The sequence below is a fragment of the Capra hircus genome, chromosome 11 (assembly GCF_001704415.2).
Source record: "Capra hircus breed San Clemente chromosome 11, ASM170441v1, whole genome shotgun sequence".
Taxonomy (NCBI): Eukaryota; Metazoa; Chordata; class Mammalia; order Artiodactyla; family Bovidae; genus Capra; species Capra hircus.
This window is the reverse complement of record NC_030818.1, coordinates 103,592,262-103,616,528: the sequence shown is the minus strand read 5'-3', so window position 1 is coordinate 103,616,528 and position 24,267 is coordinate 103,592,262. Positions and strand designations below refer to the sequence as shown.

The 24,267-nt window shown below is 50.2% G+C and overlaps 1 protein-coding gene across 5 annotated transcripts in view; it reads left to right on the top strand.

The window, feature by feature from the left end:
- ABO (ABO blood group (transferase A, alpha 1-3-N-acetylgalactosaminyltransferase; transferase B, alpha 1-3-galactosyltransferase)) overlaps positions 1 to 23,201 on the top strand; it is a 36,530-nt gene extending 13,329 nt beyond the window's left edge. Inside the window, exons 2-9 of one of the 5 annotated variants that reach the window (XM_018056135.1) lie at positions 4,978 to 5,238; positions 10,413 to 10,460; positions 11,430 to 11,477; positions 12,059 to 12,115; positions 12,492 to 12,539; positions 13,301 to 13,336; positions 17,333 to 17,461; positions 21,666 to 23,201. In XM_018056135.1, coding sequence (XP_017911624.1) covers positions 5,060 to 5,238; positions 10,413 to 10,460; positions 11,430 to 11,477; positions 12,059 to 12,115; positions 12,492 to 12,539; positions 13,301 to 13,336; positions 17,333 to 17,461; positions 21,666 to 22,356 — 1,236 coding nt within the window. In that variant the 5' untranslated portion in view covers positions 4,978 to 5,059 and the 3' untranslated portion in view covers positions 22,357 to 23,201. Of the gene's footprint in view, positions 1 to 4,977; positions 5,239 to 10,412; positions 10,461 to 11,426; positions 11,478 to 12,058; positions 12,116 to 12,491; positions 12,540 to 13,300; positions 13,337 to 17,332; positions 17,462 to 21,665 lie in introns of all 5 variants that reach the window. The other 4 variants (XM_018056134.1, XM_018056137.1, XM_018056136.1 and 1 more) reach the window with 4 other exon arrangements.

Genomic DNA, 24,267 nt, shown 5'->3' with positions numbered 1-24,267 from the left:
TCTGCAAGATCACTTGCCGCATCTGCCTCTGGGTAGATGCTGTCTGATCTTCCTTCGTTTTGAGCTCTACCCTCTTCCACCCTCTACAGCGGTGTTTCTCGCTCACCCTCCACCTCCACACACACAACTGTGGCACTGTAACGGAAAATATTTTAGAAGATCTTATTGAGTCAGGTTAAGCTTTGGAAGGCCACACATCATTGATGTCCAAAGGTTTTTGCACTCCAAGGGTCAGCTTTCACCCTCTTGGGGGTGATACGCCTACTCGCCCTTCTCCCGGCTCCTACCCTGCCTTGAGGCTTTGCGCCACACCAGGCGTGAGCAGGTGCGGTCCAGGCAGTCCGCTCAGTCCCTCCCACAGAGTGTGCTATCATCGCTGGCCTTCTCACCCTCTGATCCACAGAGTGTGCTATCATCGCTGGCCTTCTCACCCTCTGATCCAGAGTGTGCTATCATCGCTGGCCTTCTCACCCTCTGATGGTGAGAAACGGGATCTCGCTGTGGCTTCATTGCTTTTATTTTTAAAACAGCCTCAGGAATAATTGACATATAATTGAGGGTTCAATCCCTGGGTCGGGGAGATCCCCTGGAGAAGGAAATGGCAACCCACTCCAGTTTTCTTGCCTGGAGAATTCTGTGAACAGAAGAGCCTGGCGGGCTACAGTCCATGGGGTCCCAAAGAGTCGGACATGACTTAGCGACTGAAAACCAGCAACAACAAGCTTCACGTACTCACAGTGTGCTGTTGGGAAATGTTAGCATCTGTGAACCTGCATGAAGCTATCACCACAGTTGGGGTAACAAACAAACCTGTCACCGTCAAAGTTTCCTCTTGCTCTTCTGTGACCCGTTCCACCTTCCCCACCCCTGCCACACAAGGCAGAACCCCCTTTCTGTCCCTATAGACTACTGTGCATTTTCCAGAATTTCATATGCAGGCGACTGTGCCGTCATGACTCCTTCTCATCCAGCCTCTCATTATTCTGCAAACCCTCCATGCAAATCTGTGTGTCCAGCTCGTTCTTTCTGCCACAGTGCAGGCGCACGTCAACTTGCGTATCCTTCCATCTGTGGATGGACATTTGAATTCTTCGCTATGACAAATAAAGCTGCTGTACCATTCCTGCGCCAGTCTTTGTGCAGACACGCTTTCATTTCTCCCGAAAAGGCTGGATCATCTGGTAGGAAATGCCGAACTGTTTCAGAGTGGTTGGGTAATACTACAACCCCCCCACACAAGCATATGAGAATTTCTTTAAATTTTTTTTTAATTTATTTATTTTTAATTGAAGGATAATTCCTTCACAATATTGTGTTGGTTTCTGGCACACATCAACATGAGTCAACCACAGCTATACGCTTGTCCCCTCCCGCTTGAGCCTCTCTCGCATCTCCCATCTGTCTAGGTTATCGCAGAGATGGTGGCTTCACATCCTCACTATCATTTGGTATTACTGACCTTTTAAATTCTAATAGATATATAACAGTATATTACTGTGGTGTTATTTTATACTTGAAAATGATTTCTTTTTTATTTTAATTAATTTATTTTTCGGCCTCGCCACATGGTTGGTGGGATCTTAGTTCCCCGATTAGGGATTGAACAAGCACCCTTGCCAGTAAAAGTGCAGGGTCCCAACCACTGGGCCATCAGGAAATTTCTTTTACTGAGATTTTAATGTACATTTCTCTAATGACTAATGATGAACATTTTTCATAAACTTTTTTTTGCCATCTCTATATCTTCTTTAATGAAGCCAAGTTGGTTCAGATCATACATATATGTATTGGGTTGGCCAAAAGTTTTTCTGTAAGATTTTATTGCAAAACCTGAATGAACTTTTTGGCTAACCCTATGAATAGAATTGATGCCTTCAAACTGTGGTGCTGGAGAAGACTCCTGAGAGTCTCTTGGACTGCAAGGAGATCAAAACGGTCAATCTTAAGGGAAATCAACCCTGAATACTAGTTGGAAGGACTGATGCTGAAGTTGAAACTCCAGTGTTTTGGTCATCTGATGTGAAAAGCTGACTCATTGGAAAAGTCCCCGATGCTGGGAAAGATTGAGGGCAGAAAGAAGAGGGCATCAGAGGATGAGATAGCTGGATGGCAACACCGATGCAAAGGGCATGAAGTTGGGCAAACTTCGGGAGATGGTGAGGGACAGGGAGGCCTGGCATGCTTCAGTCCATGGGGTCACAAAGAGCTGGACATGAGTTCAGTTGCTCAGTCGTGTCTGACTCTTTGTGGCCCCATGAATTGCAGCACGCCAGGCCTCCCTGTCCATCACAACAATATAAATAATATGTGTGTGTTTTCATACAATTGGGTTTTCGATGCAGCTCCTTTACCAGATATGTGACTTGGAAATCATTTTTTCCTGGCTGATTTGTTTTTCTATTCTCCTAACTGTGTCGTTGACAGAGCAGAAGTTACCCATTTTGATTAAATCCAATTTATGAATTTCTCTTCTCTGGATATGGCTTTTGGTGTTGTATCTAAGAAATCTTTACCTAATCCAAGGCCATAAAAGTTGTATTTTTTTCCTAAATGTTTTGTGGTTTCAGCTCTCATATCTTTGTCTATGATCCATCGCAGTTAATGTTTGTATGTGGAGCGAAGTTCATTGTTCCTGTGTGCAGACTGCCAATCTGCACACGAGAAATAAGGTCTGTTGCTGCTTCCACTTTTCCCCTCCTATTTGCCATGAGGCGGTGGGACCAGAGGCCAAGATTTCAGTTTTCTGAATGTTGGGTTTCAAGCTGGCTTTCCCCTCTCCTCTATCCGCCTCAAGAGGCTCTTTAGTTTCGCTTTGCTTTCTGCCGTTAGAGGGGTATCGTCTACATATCTGAGGTTGTTGATAATAACAATTGATTTTTGTATATTGACCTTGTATCCTGCCGTTTTGCTAAACTCACCTGCTCACTTGTTAGTTCTGATAGTTCTTTTTAAAAATAGATTCCATTAGATTTTCTACAGAGATGAACATGTAGTATGGGAATACAGACCGATCTGCTTTTTCCAATCTGGACGCATTTCTTTTCTTTTTCTTTTTTTAAAAGCAGCTTTATAGAGGTAAAGTAGGCCTGTAACAAACCACACAAATCTAGAAGTATAGAATTTAATAACTTTGATGTGTACACCTGCAGAACCCATCATGGCGATTATGAAAATTAACATAACTCTCACCCCCAAAGAGTCCTGTGCTCATTTGCAATTCTCTCTGCCGTGCTCTGCCCACCACCATCCCCAGGCAACCACTGTTCTGTTTTCGGGCACTACAGATCAATCTGCATTTCCTAGAATCATATATAAATGGAATCTTCCAGGAAGTACTTGTTTCTATCTGGATTTTCCCACGCAGCATAATTTGTTTTAAACTATGACTGTAAGCTGAATTGATCTAATTCTCTCAGACACAGAAGATGGAACAGAAGGCTCTCAAGTACAACAAAATCTTCCTATCCACTTGAAAATCTTGTCCATCCATTAAATCAAGCCCAAATTGGGCATATCAAGTTCCCTTAAACATTTAAAATATGGGACACATAGAGTTTATACAAAATTATATAGTACAGTTGTTACCCAATTCATTGTAAACTTGTATAAGCTCAAGTTTTTGTTTTGTTTTAATGTTTATTTTTTTATTGAAGTATAGTTGATTTACAATATTGTGCTCATTTCAGGTGTACAGGAAAGTGATTCGGTATTATATATATATTTATATATATATTCTTTTTCAGATTCCTTTTCCTTATAGGTCATTATATAATATTGAGTAAATCTCTCTGTGCTATACAACCAGTCCTTGCTGGTTATCTATTTCATACATGATCGTGTGTATATGTTAATCCCAAACTCCTAATTTATCCCTCTCCCCCTCTTTTCCTTCTGATAACCATCAGCTTGTTTTCTGTCTGCGGATCTATTTCTATTCTTTTGGACCTTTTAAAAGCGATGCCATATGTTTGTCTTTTTCCCTCTGGCTCACTTCACTTGGCATGATAATCTCCAGTCCATGCACGTTGCTGCAAGTGCCGTGATTTCGCTCCTTCCTTATGGTTGAGTGACGTTCCACTGTGTATACTCATACGTACGCACCGCGTCCTCTTTTCCCATCCATCTGTCGACAGTCATTTAGTCGCTTCCGTGTCTTGGCTGTGTATGTGTGAACAGCATTCCCACCTGCACGGCAGGTGCGTCTTCATGCCTAGCCGAGGGAAGCAGAGGTGTCTGTCCTTGACCAGACGCAGCTCTTTGGCCAGTGTTTCTGGGCTGCACTCAATGCACACAGATTTCTTAGTTCAACGCTTGGGAGCCCCTCAGGCCGCTGCAACTTGAGACTTGGGGCTCTGAGACCCGGTGTGGGGGCCGTGGGCGGGGCCTTACTCAGGACGCTGCTGTTCAGTCGCACAGTTGTGTCCGACTCCTCGCAACCCCGTGGAGTGCAGCCCGCCAGCCCGGGGCTTGCTAAACCCGCAGCCTCCAGCCAAGATTTTCTCAGCACATATGACACAACTTCCTTCAAACGCGCACGTTCCCTGGAGTGTGGCATCCCTGCAGGGTCTCCCGGGCCTGCCTGTTTCTGTTGCAGGTAACCCTGGTGTGAGCTCCTGCAGCAATAGGGATCCGGGTATTTAGGAGGCTGGGAATCCCCTTGGCAGGCTGGATTTGCGACCTTTGTCTCTCACAGTCCTGCGTCTCGGCGCCCCCCCTGCTGGTCACTCATGGCCATTGCACCTGCTTCTCTGGAGTGTACTTGTGGCCCTGGCCCCCAGGGGCTTGCCAATGAGCAGGGGCGCCCAGGCAGGTGCCCAGGGGCTGCAGGGCGAGGCTCAGTGGGATTATGGCTCCAGGAGAGGTTACAACCCACCTTTCCTGTGAGCATAAAAGAGGGAGAGGCCGTCCCTGGCCAGTGCCTGATTTTGGCCTCGACAGGGTGACAGGCACCAGGTGACCCAGGCTTCCTCTTCACAGATTTCTGGGGAAAGAGCACCAAGGCCTGGCTGTGTCTGATCCTGCTCTTTGCCGTACTTCTGGGCTTCTACAGGTAAGGAGGATGGGACCAGCCCGGGACCCTGTGGAGGTGGGGACTCATGACCTAAGTGACCGGAGCAGCTGTGAAGGGCGTCGTGATTCCCGTCGTGCCGATCTCGTCGGGGCAAGGCTGAGACGCCAGCGCCCCGCCAGCGTCTTGCTCTGCTCCCAGGCGGTTGACAGCCGTTGCTGTAACTGCAGGTGAGGGGCTCACCTGGGAGGTGGCTGTAAACGTGACTGTGGGTGGGGAGGGCTCCGGAAGGCAGTGTTCGTAGCTTTTTAGAAACACCAGTTACACCAACATACGGGGCTCACAGAGCTTCCCAGGTGGCACTCGTGGTACAGAACCTGCCTCCCAACGCAGGAGACATCAGGGACGCAGTTTCGATCCCCGGGTTAGGAGGATGTCCTGGAGGAGGACACGGCACCCACTCCAGTGTTCTTGCCTGGAGAGTCTCCATGGACAGAGGAGCCTGGCGGGCGACCGTCCACATGTTCACAAAGAGTCGGACACGCCTGAAGTGACTCCGCACACAGGCACGCGTGGGGCTCACGTCGCACTTGACACAGATTTATGGAGACTAGAGGACGGCTTTTCACTGCACTGGAATACGCTATTTTATGTTTTAAGCCTGGCAGCTGTAAAACCGTATTCCCTTCAAAGAAGCTAGTCAATACTTTTTCAGTACTCTGGTTCTTATTCCACAAGAGGGTGAAATTACCCCCAGACTCAGTTGTGCAGTGGGTGCCGAATGTTTATTTACTATCTCAGACTGCAGATTGATAGGTATTTAGTTGTTAGTTGTTAGAGCTATATGCACTTTGTCACTGATGACTTTTGCAAAGAAACATGTTAGAAAGAGCCTCCCTTTATGGGGTGTTCATTCTGTGTGATGCCTTGAGGAGAATGCATGATGGGCGTTCTGGACTCTCCACAGCCTGTAAGGTAACCATGATTGCTGCTGTTTAGTCACTCAGTCGTGTCCATTGCTTTTGTGACCCCGTGGACTGTAGCCCACAAGGTTCCCCAGTCCATGGGCTTTCCCACACAAGAATACTGGAGTGGGTTGCCATTCCCTTCTCCAGGGGATCTTCCTGACCCAGGGATCGAACCCGAGTCTCCTGCCCTGGCAGACGGATTCTTTACCACTGAGCCACCAGGAAAGCCCAAGACAGGCATTACTATTCCCATTTTATACCCCAAGGAGGAGGCTCCAGAGGTTAAGGAATGAGACCAAGGTCATAAGGTAAGAAGTGGCAAGGCCAGGGTGCCAGCCTGTCCACCAGACTCCAAACCCAGGTTGCCAGGTCCCTCAGGGAAGGTGTCCTCTGGGATGAGCATTGAGTCTCAGGGCTGATGGCATAGGGATTGCAGGCTTTGGAAAGTGGAGCATGCGTCCAGTGGGGCAGGCCTGCACGTTCACCTCCGTGAGCATTTACTGAGCGCCTGCTTTGAGCCTGGTGGTTTGGAGGGCACCAGGATGCCAGTGTCCATGGGACGGCTCCCGGTTCTGAAGGATGTCAGGTCTGTTAGGAGTAGACAGGTGCCAGGCAGTTACAGCTGACCGGCTGTCACAGGAGTGGGCATAGGATGTCCTGGCGCTCCTGGGAGGGATGCCACCCCTCCTCGGTCTGCCAGCACTGGACTTACTGGGGCTACCTGGAGCAAGTCTTCTCTGAGCAACAAAGCGAGCTCATCACATACACATCTGGTGCAGGGTCGGGAAGGGTGCGACATTCCTTGCGTGGGGGCTGTTGGCATGCACAGGGCCCCTCCTGAATTGCCGCAGCACTCCCCTGGGCGCCCATCTCCATCTCAGAGCCGCCTGTGCCATGCTGGTCTTGGGGCCATGCTGGTCCCGCAGCGTGACTGGCAGGTGACCAAGCCTCCTCTGATCTTCCCCAGCAGGAGCGCTCAGTTCTCTGCAAGCAGCCTGTCCGCATATTTGATCCTTAGAACAAGTGCTCAGTTCAGCGGCTCAGTTGTGTCCGACTCTCTGCGACTTTATGAACCACAGCACACCAGGCCTCCCTGTCCATCACCAACTCCCGGAGTCCACCCAAACCCATGTCCCTCGAGTCGGTGATGCCATTCAACCATCTCATCCTCTGGCATCCCCTTCTCCTTCTGCCTTCAATATTTCCCAACATCAGGGTCTTTTCACCTGAGTCAGCTCTTCGCATCAGGTGGCCAAAGTATTGGAGTTTCAGCTTCAACATCAGTCCTTCCAATAAACACCCAGGACTGATCTCCTTTAGGAGGGACTGGTTGGATCTCCTTGCAGTCCAAGGGACTCTCAAGAGGCTTCTCCAACACCACAGTTCAAAAGCATCAATTCTTCAGCACTCAGCTTTCTTTATAGTCCAACTCTCACATCCATACATGACTACTGGAAAAACCATAGCTTTGACTAGGCAGATCTTTGTTAACAAAGTAATGTCTCTGTTTTTTAATATGCTGTCTAGGTTGCTCATAACTTCTTCCAAGGAGTAAGCGTCTTTTAATTTCATGGCTGCACTCACCATCTGCAGTGATTTTGGAGCCCCCCAAAATAAAGCCAGTCACTGTTTCCACTGTTTCCCCATCCAGAACACGTGCTGGAATTGCATAAAGATATTCTTCCTGACAACACAAGGACCCCAGGGAGCCCTGAGGGTGTGTGGCACATTCTGGGTCATGCCTTCAGGAGTTTGGAGACACGGTGGCCATGTCTTGCAGCTTCCCGCTGTGACTCAGCTCTGAAACCGCTCATCCCCTCTGGACTCCCCCTATTTCCATACAGTGCCCAGGTCTGGCAGCCTGTTGAGTCTGGGGTCTGACCTCTCTTCTTTGTTGTTGTTTTTGGCCAAACTGCACAGCACACGGGATCTTATTTCCCCAACAAGGGACTGAGCTCAAGCCCTTTAGTGGAAGCTCCGAGTCCTAACCTCTGGAGTGCTCTTCTTTATCTAACGCAGCCTTTTTGGATTCTCCCTCAGGCAGCCTCCTCTTCTATATTATTCCTGTTTCTGTTCAGTCCTGTCTGACTCTTGGTGACCCCATGGACTGTAGCCTGCCCAGCTCCTCTGTCCATGGGATTTCCCAGGCAAGAGTACTGGAGTAGGGTGCCATTTCCTCCTCCAGGGGAGGGGTCAAACCCAAGTCTCCTGGGCCTCCTGCATTGCAAGTGGATTCTTTGTCTGCTGAGTCATCGGAGAAGCTAATCTTGTGTTTAGATTTTATTTCATCTTCTCCCCACACCCTCATTTTTGTCAGGGTTTATCTTGTCCTTTTTTTTATCTTGTCTTTTTTTTTTTTAAAAAAAAGGAAAAACAAACCTGATAAATACTGACATCCAAAAGAGTCATCTTGAGCTGTGACGTTGGAGAAGACTCTTGAGAGTCCCTTGGACTGCAAGGAGATCCAACCAGTCCATCCTAAAATAAATCAGTCCTGAATATTCATTGGAAGGACTGATGCTGAAGCTGAAACTCCAATACTTTGGCCACCTGATGCGAAGAACTAACTCACTAGAAAAGACCCTGATGCTGGGAAAGATTGAAGGCAGGAGGAGAAGGGGATGACAGAGGATGAGATAGTTGGATGGCATCACTGACTCAATGGACATGAGTTTGAGTAAACTCTGGGAGTTGGTGATGGACAGGGAGGCCTGGCGTGCTGCAGTCCATGGGGTCACAAAGGGTCAGACACACCTGAGCGCCTGCACTGATGCTGCCTGGCTGAAGAGCCATCCGGCTTCTGAAATACGTTTTCTTCTAGAGCAAAGTTTTTAAAAGATTGGACTCCGCCTCAGAGATTCCTTTCATAATATTTTATGGCTGTAGAATTTTTACATTTTTTGCTTGCATATAACTTAAAATCCCATCCTGGTTTGAATCTGAACACTTTCCAGCAAGCTTCAAAAGCTCCCAGGGACGCCCCCGGCACTCCAGTGCTGAAGACTCCATACTTCCAGTACAAGGGGCGCAGGTTCAAGCCCTGGTTACGGAACTAAGATCCCCACGTGCTGTGTGGCGCTCTATGGGGCAGGGTTGCTGTAAAACAGAGAGGGGGCTGGCTCTCAGCTTTAGAGTGTACACAGATCACTCAGGGAACCTGTTAAAAATGGAGACTGCTACACATACACGCCCCCTCCACACACACACACCCCTTCTAACCCCCTCCTAACTTGCTCAGGCCTGGATTCAGGAAGTCTGGATTTGCCTCTAAAAACAATTCCCCAGATGATTCTGATGTGGTGTCCCCTAGCCACAGAGAGCAAGGCCATGAGCAAGCTATTACAAGCTAATACTTACAAGCTATTCAGTTCAGTTCAGTCACTCAGTCGTGTCCAACTCTTTGCGACCCCATGGACTGCAGCACTCCAGGCTTCCCTGTCCATCACCAACTCCTGGAGCTTGCTCAAACTCAAGTCTGTCGAGTTGGTGATGCCATCCAACCATCTCATCCTGTCGTCCCCTTCTCCTCCTGCTTTCAATCTTTCCCAGCAACAGGGTCTTTTCCAGTGAGTCAGTTCTTTGCATCAGGTGGCCAAAGTATTGGAGCTTCAGCTTCAGCATCATTCCTTCCTAAGAATATTCAGGACTGATTTCCTTCGGATGGACTGGTTTGGTCTCCTTCCAGTCCAAGGGACTCTCAGAATTCTTCTCCATCACCACAGTTAAAAAGCATCCATTCTTCAGCGCTTAGCTTTCTTTATGGTCCAACTCTCAAATCCATACACGACTACTTGAAAAAACCATAGCTTTGACTAGACGGACCTTTGTTGGCAAAGTACTGTCTCTGCTTTTGAATATGGTGTCTAGGTTTGTCATAGCTTTTCTTCCAGGGAGCAAGGGTCTTTTAATTTCATGGCTGCAGTCACCAACTGCAGTGATTTTGGAGCCCAAGAAAATAAAATCTCTCACTATTTCCATTGTTTCCCCCATCAACTTGCCATGAAGTGATGGGGCCGGATGCTATGATCTTCGTTTCATGAATGTTGAGTTTTAAGCCAGCTTTTTCATTCTCCTCTTTCATCAAGAGGCTCTCTAGTTCTTCTCTTTCTGCCATAAGGGTGGTGTCATCTGCATATCTGAGGTTGTTGATATTTCTCAAGTTATTAGTTGGGGTGATGACATGGGGTTAAAGTAGGGTGGAATGGGGGAAGGGGGGATTAGGGCACCCCCTGGGGGATCTGCCTGTGCACGCCATTCTCCCCTTCCACCCACGTGAGATGTCCCACTGGCTCCACTCGGGCCCCACACCTATTTTCTCAGGAGCCAGAGACCAAATGGTCAGAATGCTGTGTTGAAGTGTCAGCCTCAAAACCATAGCCTGTCCGCTCTCCTCTGTTTTGCTGATGACTCAACTCTACACTCTTTTGTCCCCCCAGCAACGTGTTCAACCTGATCCCCAGAAGACAGACAGAAGAGTCTCAAAGGTAATGGATGGGTCTTTGGAGTCAAGGTGGTTCCTTCTAGAAAGATCTAGAACAGAAATAAAAATAGAATACGCAGTGAATTGAAGGTTCTTATAATGAAAGAGGCACTCAGTTCCCGGCTAATTCCGAGTTCCTCTCCCTACCATGTTTTCTCAAACCTAAAACACTACAAAGACATAATCCTGTTTTCTGGTGGAGAGAACCCCTTCATGGCTGGCAGCAGCTCCAGGCCCAGGTTTGGGGACGAGCAGTGACCAGTGTTCAGTTCAGTCACTCAGTCGTGTCCAACGCTTTGCGACCCCATGAACCGCAGCATGCCAGGCCTCCCTGTCCATCACCAACTGCCAGAATCTACCCAAACCCATGTCCATTGAGTCGGTAATGCCATCCAACCATCTCATCCTCTGTCGTCCCCTTGTCCGCCTGCCCCCAATCCCTCCCAGCATCAGGGTCTTTTCACATCAGGTCGCCAAAGTATTGGAGCTCCAGCTTCAGCATCAGTCCTTCCAATGAACACCCAGGACTGATCTCCTTTAGTATGGACTGGTTGGATCTCCTTGCAGTCTGAGGGACTCTCAAGAGTCTTCTCCAACACCACAGTTCAAAAGCATCAATTCTTCAGCGCTCAGCTTTCTTTATAGTCCAGTGACCAGTGTTGATTCCATGTAAGGCCATCCCCAGGAGCCAGTCTGTGACAGGGCGCCCTCTGACCCCATTAGCACCCAGACGGGAAAAGGCTCATTTTTCCTCCCAGAGCTAATTCTTCTGCGATCGTCAGTCTCTGGCTGACCGACAACAGATAAGCTGAGCACTCCTGACCAGCCTCCTGCAATAGCCCGCAAGGCAGGACCTCCAAGTCAAGTCCAGCCCAGCTCCCTCCTCTGTTCAGGCCTTGGGGCCCAGCAAATCCTTGCTGGGTAGAAGGGTGGATGAATGGTTCGAGCTGACCGGGCTTTTCTGTCTCAGCAGCCTTGAGGCCCACCACCTGCAGGGCCAACGGGAGAGCCTGCCTTTGAGGTAATGACTTTCACCTCTTCCTTTTTATCCACAAAAGCTGGCATTCCTGAGCCTTGGCAGCAGCTGGAGAGACTTTGCTTGGTCTTAGGGACTGGAACAGCCGGGCCCCTCCCCTCCAAGCTTCATCGGTGGGGAGGGGACAAGCCGGGGTGGGGGGGGGGGGAAGGGGCGGGGCTGGTGAGGAGGGCAGGGCTGGTAAGAAGGGGCGGGGCTGGTGAGGGGATAGGCTGATGGGAGGGGCGGGGTTTGTGGGGAGGGCGGGGCTGGCAGGGAGGGGCAGGACTGGTGGGAAGGGACGGGGCTGATAGAGAGGGCGGGGCTGGTGAGGAGGGGCAGAGCTGGTTAGGAGGGACTGGTGTGAGGGGCGGGGCTGATGAGGACGGGGTTGGTGGAAAGGGGCGGGGTTGCTGGAGAGGGACTGGGTTGGTGGAAAGGGGCGGGGCTGGCAGGGAGGGCCGGGCTGTGGGAAGGGGACGTAAGCCTAGCCTTTGCCTGGTTAGCGCCCTCCGCTCTTGAAGGGGCGCTTAGTTATCAAGGCAGTCCTTTTCCCTGAAGTGACTGGGAGCCTGTTCCCTCTGCAGCCAGGGTGAAAATGGCGTGGTTCTGCAGCGGTTGCTGCTGGAGAAGAAGGAGTCCAGGTAGGGCGGCCGCGGGGCTCCCAGGGCTGAGGGGGCCGTCGCCAGAGCTTCCCTTCGGATCGCAGGGCCGACCTGGGGGCCCGTGGCTCCCCACCCACCCCCGGAGCGGGGCTCTCCCCAGGCTGGTTTGTCACCATCTGGCGTGGCATCGCTTCGGGCAGACTCAGGCACCCAGACACCGCCATCGTGTCCGAGGTGTCTTCGCTCTGCTTCCCGCCCCGGTCCCCTCACCTGCCCACACGGCCGAGCTCCGCAGCCATGCGGAGCCCTCCTCAGTAGGGGCTGCGACGTGATGGCCCTCAGGAGCCTGGCCGGGCTGCACAGCAGTGCTTCTCTCAGCGCCATCAGCTCTGAGCGCTCTGCTTTCCTCCCTCAGTGAAGGTGACGGCCACCTGGACACCTGCAGGATACCCGAGGTACCCAGGTACCGTAGACCACGTCTTTGGGCGGTGTCTGGGCAAGTCAACTTGCTGTCTCCCCGCTCCACTGTACCCCTCACATCCCCTTTGAGTCTAATTGTGAGATTTATCAGGAGGGAAGGAGCGAGGGAAGCTGGGAGGAGGCTAACGAGGGGCAGAAGAGAATGGGAGCAGGGGGAGCGGGCGTCAGATGGTGGGGTCACAGATGAGCCCCCCGTGACCTCGGCCTCCTGGCTGTCCCAGCTCAGCGGTCTTACCCAGGGTAGACTAGCTGTAGCTTCTAAGCCCTCAGCTCTGTTGAAAACTGACAGGGTTGCCAGGGAGGGTATGGAGGGTGAAGGAGCCAGCAGGAGAGCGGAGGGGGGCGGTGAGGTGGCTCCAGACGGGATGCAGCCGGTGGACGGGTGGGAGAGGCCACTCCTGAGTAAAGCAGGACACCAAGACCTTCCTTGCAACGAGTTAGACCACAGGAGAGCCTCTAATCTCAGCTGAGCATTAGACGGGAAAGAGCCTCCTAGCCCATTCTCACATTTCCACCCCATCAAGTTTATCTGTCTGTTTATCCCTAGGGAAGCCCCTGACACCCCTTGGCTGGGGGAGGGGTGGGAGGTGGCTGGATGAAGGAAGATGGGAGGATGGAAGGAAGGAAGCCCCTGTGGCTGAGTGCCGCCTCCTGGCAGAGCTGCCCACTGAACCAGGAAAAGGCCCCTGGCAGCTCTGGCGTTGGTGATGTGAGTGTCTGCTCACATGCATGTCTTGTCCGCAGGTTGCTTTACCCCAAGGCTCAGCTGCTCAAGCCCTCGTAAGTAGACGGAGTTTCTGCCGTGGCTGCGACCGGTGGGTTCCCTGCCACCACCTACCTTATGGTTGCCTTTCTCTCACTTCACTCCCTGGTTCCAGTCTTTCTTCTGCCCTTTTCCTTTCCTTTCTGTCTGTGCTATGGGAGGCTGGGCTAATTTTCAGTGGGTTTGGTACACACTGAATGACCGATGGAAGGTGCCTCTAATTTGTGGTCACCAGGAGCTGTGCAGAGGTCCACACCAGGCATGGAATCTTCTCTTGTTTCTTCTTGGGGAAGGAAGTTGGGGTCTGGGTTGGGTTATCCCTGAGGCCTTTCCATGAGCATCAGTGTCTGAGGGCTGATAGTTCCAGCTTGCCTTCACATACAAGTGTCTGTCTCCTAATCCGGGCCTCCTTGCCTGTGCCCACACCTCCTGCTTCCACTGCCCGAGAGAGTGCCAGCAGCCTGTCACCGAGGCACTAGATCCCCGAGCTTCAGGACAGGAAGTCGCCCAGAGACCCGCTTTCATCAGCCCCGTTTTATGGGCAAGGAAACTGAGGCTCAGAGAAGTGAAGGAGGTTGCTTGAGGCCCCTCTGCTGGAGTCCAGCTCCAGCACCCAGGGATTCAACCTGAAGGGGTGAGCGGTTTTGGCGAGAAACTGAGGCAGCCTCTCATTTTTCTTGGACTGCCTGTTTATTTCAAGCTTATGATCCTCTTTTATACTTTCACAAAAGCATTAGGTCAGAGATTTGATATTTTTAGTTCCCATTGACCCAGATTTATTTTTCTCAAAAAATCATTGTTGCCCCTCAAAAGGAGTTCCTTCCTCAGCGATTCTCTTATCTACTTCTTCTCACGTGTCCTTGTGAATACGCTGTAATTCATGCTAATGTCTGGGCTGCATACCACATTCCTCAGTTTAGTTCTTATCTTTCTAAGTCCTGTTTGCCCCTAGTATCCTAGGCTATTTCTTAGAAAGGGCTTCTACCTAATAATATCTCTAAAGTCCCTAATTTCTATAAGCTATAGTAGAATATGCTAACATTATAGCAATCCTTAAATCTTTAGCTTCTATTTTAATTATTCCTAAGCCCTAAATTCAACAAACTCCTTTGCCATAAACTTTTCTCACAAATGGGCTTCAGATAGCAATCCCTCCCACGGCCTCAAGCTGCGGCCTGCGTGCTCACCCTGGAACACTCTTTTGTAAAAGTCCTTGAACAAATGTCAGTGATTAACTTTATGAATTATTCTTTGAGCACAGCTGCAGAAGGCTTTATGCCTTCTCATGCTCCTCTCAAAAACAGTAAGCACCTTAATATTCTCTTCAGTCAACTCAGCCAAGGAAAGGAAAAAACAAATCAGAATCACAAAGCCTAACTCCTTCGTTCCGGGTCCGTGCCTATGGAGCAAAGGGAGGGGGTTTAGGGCCGTGCCTCCGTTTTGTTAGTAACGCCTAACGTGGCTCCCGACACCTGTCGGCTGGAGAGGGACAGGTCAGGATGCAAGCTGAGTGGCCTCTGTCACATCCTGCCACATCCCTGCCAGGGGACCTGGAGGCACTCACTGTCATTTCTGAAACCCACATACACACCTCCTTGAACTTCCAGAGCCGCCAGCCACGTGTGGCCTTGAATGCTTGAGACAGGACTGCTCCAGGATGAGCTGGGCTGTCAGCGTGAGGTGCCCAGTGGGCTCCAAACACTCAGTCCATGAAAAGTGTGCTAGGAGTGGGGATTAACCTAGGCACACCACTGTGTATAAAGCAGGTGAACAGCAGGACCCACTGAATAGCCCAGGGGCTCTACTCAATATCTTGTCATATCCTATATGGGAAAGAACATGAAAAAGAATACACAGGTATAGATGTATACCTGAACCACTTTGCTGTACACTTGAAACTAACGCAGCATTGTCAATTAGCTATACTTCAATCAATACATCAATTACATACTGAAATGATACTATTCTGGATATGTTGGGTTGCACAAAGTCTATCATATGAACAGTCATTTTGCCTGGTTCCTTTTACTTTTCTGTGACTCCCAGACAGTTTTTAGTGGCATACATTTCCGGGGGTCAGCACACATCTGGAGGGGCAGGTTGGCATGAGCTTTTTTGGTGGATCCTGGCAGGGTGACGAACGAGAGAATGAACACTCGTGAAATCAGAGTCAGGGGAAGGTGAAAGGAGTCCTTGCCGGCTGGAGAACGGAGAAGGGGCAGAGACCACAGGACATGAAGAGCCCCTGAGAGGGCAGGGGGCTTGAAACTCAGCTCTGTCTCTGAAAGAAAACCTTGTTCTGTCTACTCACAGCAAGCGTGGGGGTTACTCACCCAGGTGATTCTGACGCTCCCTGCAGTCTGCACAGACGCCACAGGTGGACGGTCAGCCTCGCAGCCTGCCCCCACTCAGACCCTTGTCGCACGTTCCAGATTGTCAGCTGAGCTTTTGACCGACAGGCTATAAATCATTTCTCACCACCCGCTCCTTGGGTTGGATGGTTTGCTGGGATGCTCCCAGAACTCAAGGAGACTTTACTTACTAGATTCTTGCCTTGTAATAAAGCATGCAGCCCAGAGACAGTCGGATGAAGAGGTAAATAGGGCCAGATGGGGAAGGGACGGGCGCCTAAGCCATCCCCGGAGCACCTCCCCTCCAGCCCCTTCCTGCATCCACCAACCTGGAAGCACTCTGAACTCCACAGTTAAGGGCTGTTTATGGAGGCTTCATCTCACTGGCGTGATTGATTGTTAACTTGACCTCCAGCCCCTCTCCCTTCCCAGGAGGAGGGGATTATCAGTTCAGTGCAGTACAGTCGCTCAGTCGTGTCCAGCTCTTTGCGACCCCATGGACTGCAGCACGCCAGGCCTTCCTGTCCACCACTAACTCCCGGAGTTTACTCAAATTCACGTCCATCGAGTTGGTGACGCCATCCAACCATCTCATCCTCTGTCGTCTCCTTCACCTTCCGCCTTCACTCTTTCTCAGCCTCAGGGTCTTTCCCAGTGAGTCAGTTCTTTGCATCAGGTGGCCAAAGTATTGGAGTTTCAGCTTCAACATCAGTCCTTCCAATGAATATTCAGGACTGATTTCCTTTAGGATGGACTAGGTTGATCTCCTTGCAGTCCAAGGGACTCTCAAGAGTCTTCTCCAACACCACAGTTCAAAGGCATCATTTCTTTAGCGCTCAGCTTTCTTTATGGCCCAACTCTCACATCCATACATGACCACTGGAAAAACCATAGCCTTGACTAGACGGACCTCTGTTGGCAAAGTAATGTCTCTACTTTTGAATATGCTGTCCGGATTGGTCATAACATTCCTTCCAAGGAGTAAGCATCTTTTAATTTCATGGCTGCATGGCTGCAGTCATCATCTGCAGTGATTTTGGAGCCCCCAAAATAAAGTCTGCCACTGTTTCCACCATTTCTCCATCTGTTTGCTGTGAAGCGATGGGACCGGACGCCGTGATCTTTGTTTTCTGAATGTTGAGCTTAGGAAGGGATGTGAGGCGCAAGGTTCTAAGTTCCAAGTTTCCAATCCTGGCTTGGTCTTTCTGGTGACCAGCCCCTATCTTGAACTACCCCCAAGCCCACCCAGAGTCATCTCATCAGAACAAAAGATGCTCCTACAATCCAGGACCTCCCAAGAGTCCTAGAAGCCTAGTGCCAGGTAAATGGAGGGCTGTGGCAGAGACCAAATGTCTATTTCTTGTTATGGCAAAGTTCCCACGTGCTGAGAGAGGGCTTAGTGCTTGCCCTCCCTCAAGACTGTGCTCCTCCTGGAAACGGGGCCTCATAAAAGGATGTCTCAGGGGGCCTAGCGCATGACTGGTGCTCAGGAGGTACACTGAGTTAGGGCAGTGAAGGGATGGGAGTGTTGCGTCCTCAGTGCTGAGTATATGCTGCCAAAAGCACTGGGTTGGGAGTCCAGAGTCCTGTCTGCTCCTAGCTCTGCAGCTTTGGACAAATCCTTCTCTGTGGCCCACATCCCTGTGACCTGCTCTCACCCAGGAGAGTGGACGTGCTGGTCATGACCCCCTGGTTTGCTCCCATCATCTGGGACGGGACCTTCGACTCTGCCATCTTGGATGCGCAATTCAGAGACACCACCATTGGGCTGACCGTGTTCGCCATCAAAAAGTAAGTGACGGACGCTCACCCAGGGTGAGCCAGGGAGCTGGCCTGAGCTGCTGGGCAGCACTCCGCTCTGTTTTCCGGGACAGGGTGCTCAGCTCACAGGGTGGGTGAGCGTGCAGAGGCAGCAGTGACTTTGGGTGTAGGTAAGCGTGGGCTGGGTTGTGCAGGGGTCACTGGGAAGTCATATATATGTATATATGTATGTGTGTGCGCCGTGATAGCACGCAGCGACGTGTGTGCGTGTGAGCTAACTCACTTCAGTGGCGTCCAACTGTTCCTGACCCTCTGGACGGTAGCCCCCCAGGCTCCTCTGTCCATGGGATTCTCCAGGCAAGGACACTGGAGTGGGTTGCCATTTCCTCCTCCAGGGGAATCTTCCTGACCCAGGGATCAAGCCCCTGTCCCTGATTTCTCCTGTATCGGCAGGCAGGTTCTTTATGACTAGCGTCATCTGGGAACCCCTGCTCAAAATAGCAGTCCCACAGCTGAGAGGCATCACCCCAGAGGTTACTGTCCACGTTTTAGAGACGGGCAGCTCACTTCACCATCTCCAGTACCAGCCACTGTGCCGGGGGTTAACCGCACCACAGCCCAGACGCTGGTGCTCTGTTACCCCAGTCTGTCACCCTGGGGGGCCAGCTGTTTGCAGCGACCTTCTCCCCGCTTGCAGGTCGCCTTGTCACTCTGTGGGTCGTTTCTCTTGCTGTGCGGAAGCTTTTCAGTTTGATGCAGTGGCGCGCCTTTATTTTCTGTTACTTGTGGTTTAGGTGACATGCCCGCTAAGTCACTGCAAAGATCCACGTGCAAGAGCTCCCCGCTGTTTTCAAATAAGTATCTTATGGTCTCGGTCTTACACGTCAGTCTTCAATCCATTTCAAGTTCATCTTTCTGAGCATGTAAGACGGAGGGCTGTTTTCCTTTTTCTGTGTGCCAATATTCAATTTTCCCACATGCTGCGGCTAAGAGCCAGCATGAGGTGGTGAATATCCTGACTGCTGCCTCTAAGACCTTGAGCGACCATATACATACATATTTTAAAAAAGAAGACTGTGTGAGTGTTAAAAAAATATGTCAGATGGCAATATGAGCTCTAAAAAATAACTAAGTTTGGGCAAGGGGATAGAGAGTAATTTGTTTTCATGTTTATTTGCTCCTTTTTATTTATTTTATTTTTATTTATTTTTTACTTGAAGGATAATTGCTTTACAGAATTTTGTTGTTTTCTTTCAAACCTCAACATGAATTAGCCATAGGAATACATCTCTCCCCTCCCTTTCGAACCTCCCTCCCATCTCCCTCCCATGCCACCCCTCTAGGTTGACACAGAGCCCGTTTGACTTTCCTGAGACATAGAGCAAATTCCCGTTGGCTCTCTAGTTTCCATATGGTAATGTAAGTTTCCATGTTACTCTCTCCGTACATCTCACCCTCTCCCCTTGTCCATAAGTCTATTCCCTGTCTGTTTCTCCACTGCTGTCCTGTAAATAAAGTCTTCAGCACCATTTTTCTAGATTCTGTGTATATGCGTTAGAACACGATATCTATCTTCCTCTTTCTGACTTGCTTCACTCTGTATAATAGACTCTAGGTTCCTCCACCTCATTAGAACTGACTCAGATGTGATCCTCTTTGTGGCTGAGTAATATCCCATCCTTGTCCTTCTTATTGAGCTGTAATTGGCACGTGGTCAGATGGACACGTTCAAGTGCACAGCCTGCCGGGCTTTCACATCTGGTTGCACTGGTGTAAGTGCCAGAAGCTCTGGGGCGTGTCCAGGCTGGGCATGAGTCAGAGGGTGGGACGCCCCTCTAGGGTGAACACCACAGGGGAAGGGTTCCAGGCAGAAGAAGGTGCAGAGGCCTGGGGGAGGATGGATGGCGTGCGTCAGGAACATCAAGGAGCTGGCCTGCCCTGACAGAGGAGAGAGAAGACAAAGGCAGAGCAGATCTCGTAGGGCCTGGTAGACCATTGTAGGATCTTGATTGCCTTTTTTTTTTTTTTTTTTTTAAGACAAGAAGCCATTTATTTTATTTATTTTTTAAAAGCCCAATGGCATTTTTTTGAAAATATCTATTTGTTTGGCTGTGTCAGGTCCGAGTTGTGGCATGCACGCTCCTTGCTTTGGTAGGTGGGCTCCAGAGTGCTCTGGCTGAGTGGCATGTGGAATCTTAGCTCTGCAGGCAGGGATCAAACCCGTGGGCCCTTCACTGGAAGGAGGATTTCTACCCACTGGACCACCAGGGAAGTCCCAGAAGCCACTTATTCTATACCCAGCAGTCGGTAGCTCTTGGCCCCTCAGCCCTGCGTCGCCTCCCCTCCCCAGTCTCCCCACTGGTGAGCACCAGCCTGTTGTGTGTATCTGTGAGTCTGTCTCTTGTCTTAGATTCATTTGTTTGCTTTATTTACATTGAACACCACAGGGAATGTTGCTGTTGTTCGGTTGCTAAGTCTTGCCCGACTCTTTGTGACCCCATGGACTGCAGCACACCAGGCTTCCCTGTCCTTCACTGTCTCCTAGAGCTTGCTCAAACTCACGTCCATCGAGTCAGTGATGCCATCCAACCATCTCATCCTCGGTCGTCCCCTTCTCCTCCTGCCTTCAGCCCCAGCATCAGGGTCTTTTCCAGTGAGTCAGCTCTTCGTATCAGGTGCCCAAAGTATTGGAGCTTCAGCTTCAGTCCTTCCAATGAACATTCAGAGTTGATTTCCTTTAGGATTGATTGGTTTGATCTCCTTGCAGCCCAAGGAGCCCAAAGACTCTCAAGAATCTTCTCCAGCACCACAGTTCAGGAGCATCAGTTCTTCTTCGGTGCTGAGCCTTCTTTATGGTCCAATTTTATAGCCAATATTTTACAATACCTTTAAAAGGAGTATAATCTGTATAAATGTGGAATGACTATTTTGTACTCCTGAAACTAATATAATATTGTAAATCAACTATACTCAATTAAAAAAGAAAAAGACAAGAAGCCATTGGATGGTCCTGAGCTGGGAGACAGCCATCATTTGGATACTATCAATCATTTGAATTTTTGCCAAACTTGTGGATTAATCAAGTATCTTATGGTTGGGAACATTTGCTCAACAGCAAATAATCTGAACCCCTCCTCTCACTAGCCAGTCAGGGGCTGTTACTGTAATGTTTAGCTAGTGGAACGGCAATGGTTTTGTTTCTGATTTTTAATTTTGGTAAAAGGCACGAGTAGGGCTTTCCCGGAGATGCAGTGGCAGGGAATCCGCTTATCAATGCAGGAGCCTCGAGGGACTCGAGTTCGATCCCTGCATTGGGAAGGTCCCTTGGAGGAGGAAATGGCAACCCACTCCGGTATTCTCACCCGGAAAATTCCATGGACAGAGAAGCCTGGTGGGCTACAGTCCATGGGGTCGAAAAGAGTCACGGCACCACTGAACACACACAACTCACAAAATGCACATAATATGAGATTTACCGGCTTAACTATTTTTAAGTGTACATGTTGTGCCCAGAGTCCGAGTCCCCAGAGCTGAGAGAATAAGACGTCCACAGCAATGCAAAAGCATGAAGGGGTTTATTGCTAGCTGGGGCTCAAGTCTCATCGAGCGCAGTGGAGTCTCCAGAGAGCCCTGAGCTCTGAATCACATCTACTTTTATACAGACAGTTCTTTGTTCCTGTAACAGCATAGCTGATTGGTTAAACCGTATGCACGCGGGACTTTTAACCTCGCATCCCTATCCGATTGGCTCAGGTCTGGCCCAGTCGGGGGACTAAGAGGATTTTTTCTGATTGGTTGAGCCACACTGCCTGCAGGAGTGCCTCAGCTTTCCTAGAGACTAAGCCTCAGGCCTAGCCTGCCCCTTAGAGCCTGTCCTGGCTTCAGTTTGGTCCTAACATACACTTCAGCACACATTTCAGTGTACACACTGAAGATGTGGTACCGCCGCCAGAACGGTTCTCATCTTGCAAAACTAAAATTTCTGTGCCGATGAAACACTCGCTGCTGGTTCCCCACTCCCTCAGTCTCTGGCAACCACCCTTCTATTTCTGTGTCTAAGGCACCTCATCCAGGTGGAATCATTACAGTACTTGACTTTTTGTGGTTGGCTTATTTCACTTCGCATAAGGTCCTCAAAGTATGGCTAAGGTTTCACAAACTGTTTTTGCCCAAGGCGATTCTTCTGCTGGCTGTTTGATTCTAACACCCACCCTCTCCTTCCTGTTGGATTTAGATACGTGGTCTTCCTGCGGCTCTTCCTGGAGACGGCGGAGAAGTACTTCATGGTGGGACACAAGGTCACCTACTACGTCTTCACCGACCGGCCGGCGGATGTGCCCCAGATCGCCCTCCGGGCCGGGAGGCAGGTGGTGGTCCTCCACGTCGGGAGCTACAGACGCTGGCAGGACATCTCCATGCATCGGATGGAGATGATCAGTAACTTCTCGCGGCAGCGCTTCCTCCACGAGGTGGACTACCTGGTGTGCCTGGACGTGGACATGAAGTTCAGCGACCACGTGGGCGTGGAGATCCTGGCGCCGCTCTTCGGGACCCTGCACCCCGGGTTCTACGCCGCCGACCGCCAGTCCTTCACCTATGAGCGCCGGCCCCTGTCTCGAGCCTACATCCCGAGAGACGAGGGTGACTTCTACTACGCGGGAGGCTTTTTTGGGGGGTCGGTCCCCGAGGTTTACCGGCTCACCACGGCCTGTCACCAGGCCATGACGGCCGACCAGGCCCAGGGCATCGAGGCCGTCTGGCACGACGAGAGCCACCTGAACCGGTACCTGCTGTCGCACAAGCCCAGCAAGGTGCTGTCCCCCGAGTACCTGTGGGACGAGCGGATGCTGCAGAGGCCGCCCTTACTCCGGAAGCTGCGCTACGTGGCCGTGCCCAAGAACCACGGAGAGATTCGGAACCGATGAGAACGTACTTGCCAAGAAAGTCCGTGGGTATCAGACCGCAGCGCATGTCAGTGGGTCTCCCCTCTTGATGAGGGATTGGCCAAAGGCTCGATGACGCGGGTGAAGCCGTCGGCTTGCTTCGTCTTCTGGAGGGAACTCCACTGGGCAGACAAAGCCGGCCCCGCAGTCTTCATTCCCTCCCCATCCCGCCTTCTCTTTCGATGTGACTCATCCTCCAAGGGCTTGACAAGGTCACCTTCCTGGGACGCTTTCTTTGGTTCTCTCGTCTTCCAGTCGTTGAAGGGAATTTCTCCTTCCTCTGACAAAACAACAGCAGAAAGAACTGTGTTTTCATGAAGCGCTAAGGATATACCTTTGGCCCTGTCTGCCTTTCTGCCTACCTTACCCATTGGTCTTGCCCATTGTAATGTGAGATCCTGAGGGTGGAGACCAAGATGTCTTCATCTTTTTATCCATCAGCACATACCTCAGTGCCTGATGCCCAGGGACTTTCAAAAGTGTTTGCATTTAAATTTCAGGAAGGGACTTCCCTGGGACCCATCCAGTGGTTAAGAGGCTGCCTACCAATGCTGTGGACACAAGCTGGATCCCTGATCCCGAAGCTGAGATCCCACATGCTGTGGGGCCACGGCTACTGACCTGGCGTGCTACAGCCAACAAGAGAGGCTACCTAAAGGAGTAGCCCCTATTTTCTGCAACTAGAGAAAGACCCAGAGATCACGCGCAGCCAGGAAGAGGCTGTGTGCCACAACGGAGACCCAGTGCAGTCAAAAATAGATCAATGAATTAAAAAAATAAAGTAAATTAATTTAAAAATCAAATTAAAAGTAAATGCATAAATTTAAGGAACTCTTTGTTTTGCAGTTTCTTTTTTTTCCCCCCAAACTTTATTTAAATTTTTATTTTGTCCTGGGGAATAGCAGATTAACAATGTTGTAGTTTCAGGTGAAAAGGAAGGGACTCGGGGGTACAGACACGTGTATCCGTTCTCCCCCAGACCCTCCTCCCATCCAGGCTGCCACACAACACCGAGCAGGGCAACGCTTTTTTTTCTTAACTAATTTTTTGGGGGAGGACAGTGCTGTACTTTGCTGCTTGCAAGATCTTGGCTCCGCATCAGGGCTTGAATCCAATTCCTCGGCAGTGAAAGTTTGGAGTCCTAACTTCTGGGCCACCAGGGAATTCCCTACCCGTCAGGGACTCCGGAAAGCCTACTTTACCATGTGTGACGGGGGGAGGCCCAGCCTGGAAACACCTCCGACTCCGGTTTGCTTGTGTTGGTAGCTTGTTGCTTTGGGTTGTCTGTCTTTTTCTTATTGATCTGCAGGTGTCTGTTAGTATTTTGGATGTTAGCACTTCTAGTAGACACATGTTAAAAATAGCTTCTTCCAGTTTTTAGGTTGCCATTTCAACTCTTTCAATGTAGGTAAATTTTAGAAATCATCCCCTGCTTTGAAATCACCCAAATAGCCTTCTGGTTATTCTCTGAAAGCTTTTATGTTCTCGCCTCATACTTAGGTCTTTGAAAGTGAAAGTCACTCAGTCCTGTCTGACTCTTTGCAACCCCATGATGGAATTCTTCAGGCCAGAATACTGGAGTGGGTAGCCTTTCCCTTCTCCAGGAGATCTTCCCAACCCAAGGATCAACCCAGGTCTCCCGCATTGCAGGCAAACCCTTTACCAGCTGAGCCACCAGGGAGGACCTAAGATTAAAGACTTAGGGCCTAATCTCCTGGAATTGCCTTGTGTGTGATCTTAATGTAAGGGCCCATTTTAACTTTTCTTCCTCTGGGTAATCATTATCTGAACACCACTTATTGAAAACTTATTGAAAAGCTCTCTTCCCTACTGACTTGCAGTGTCATTGGTCACAGGACATCGAGCGTCCGTATGTGTGTTTTGGGGGCTCTT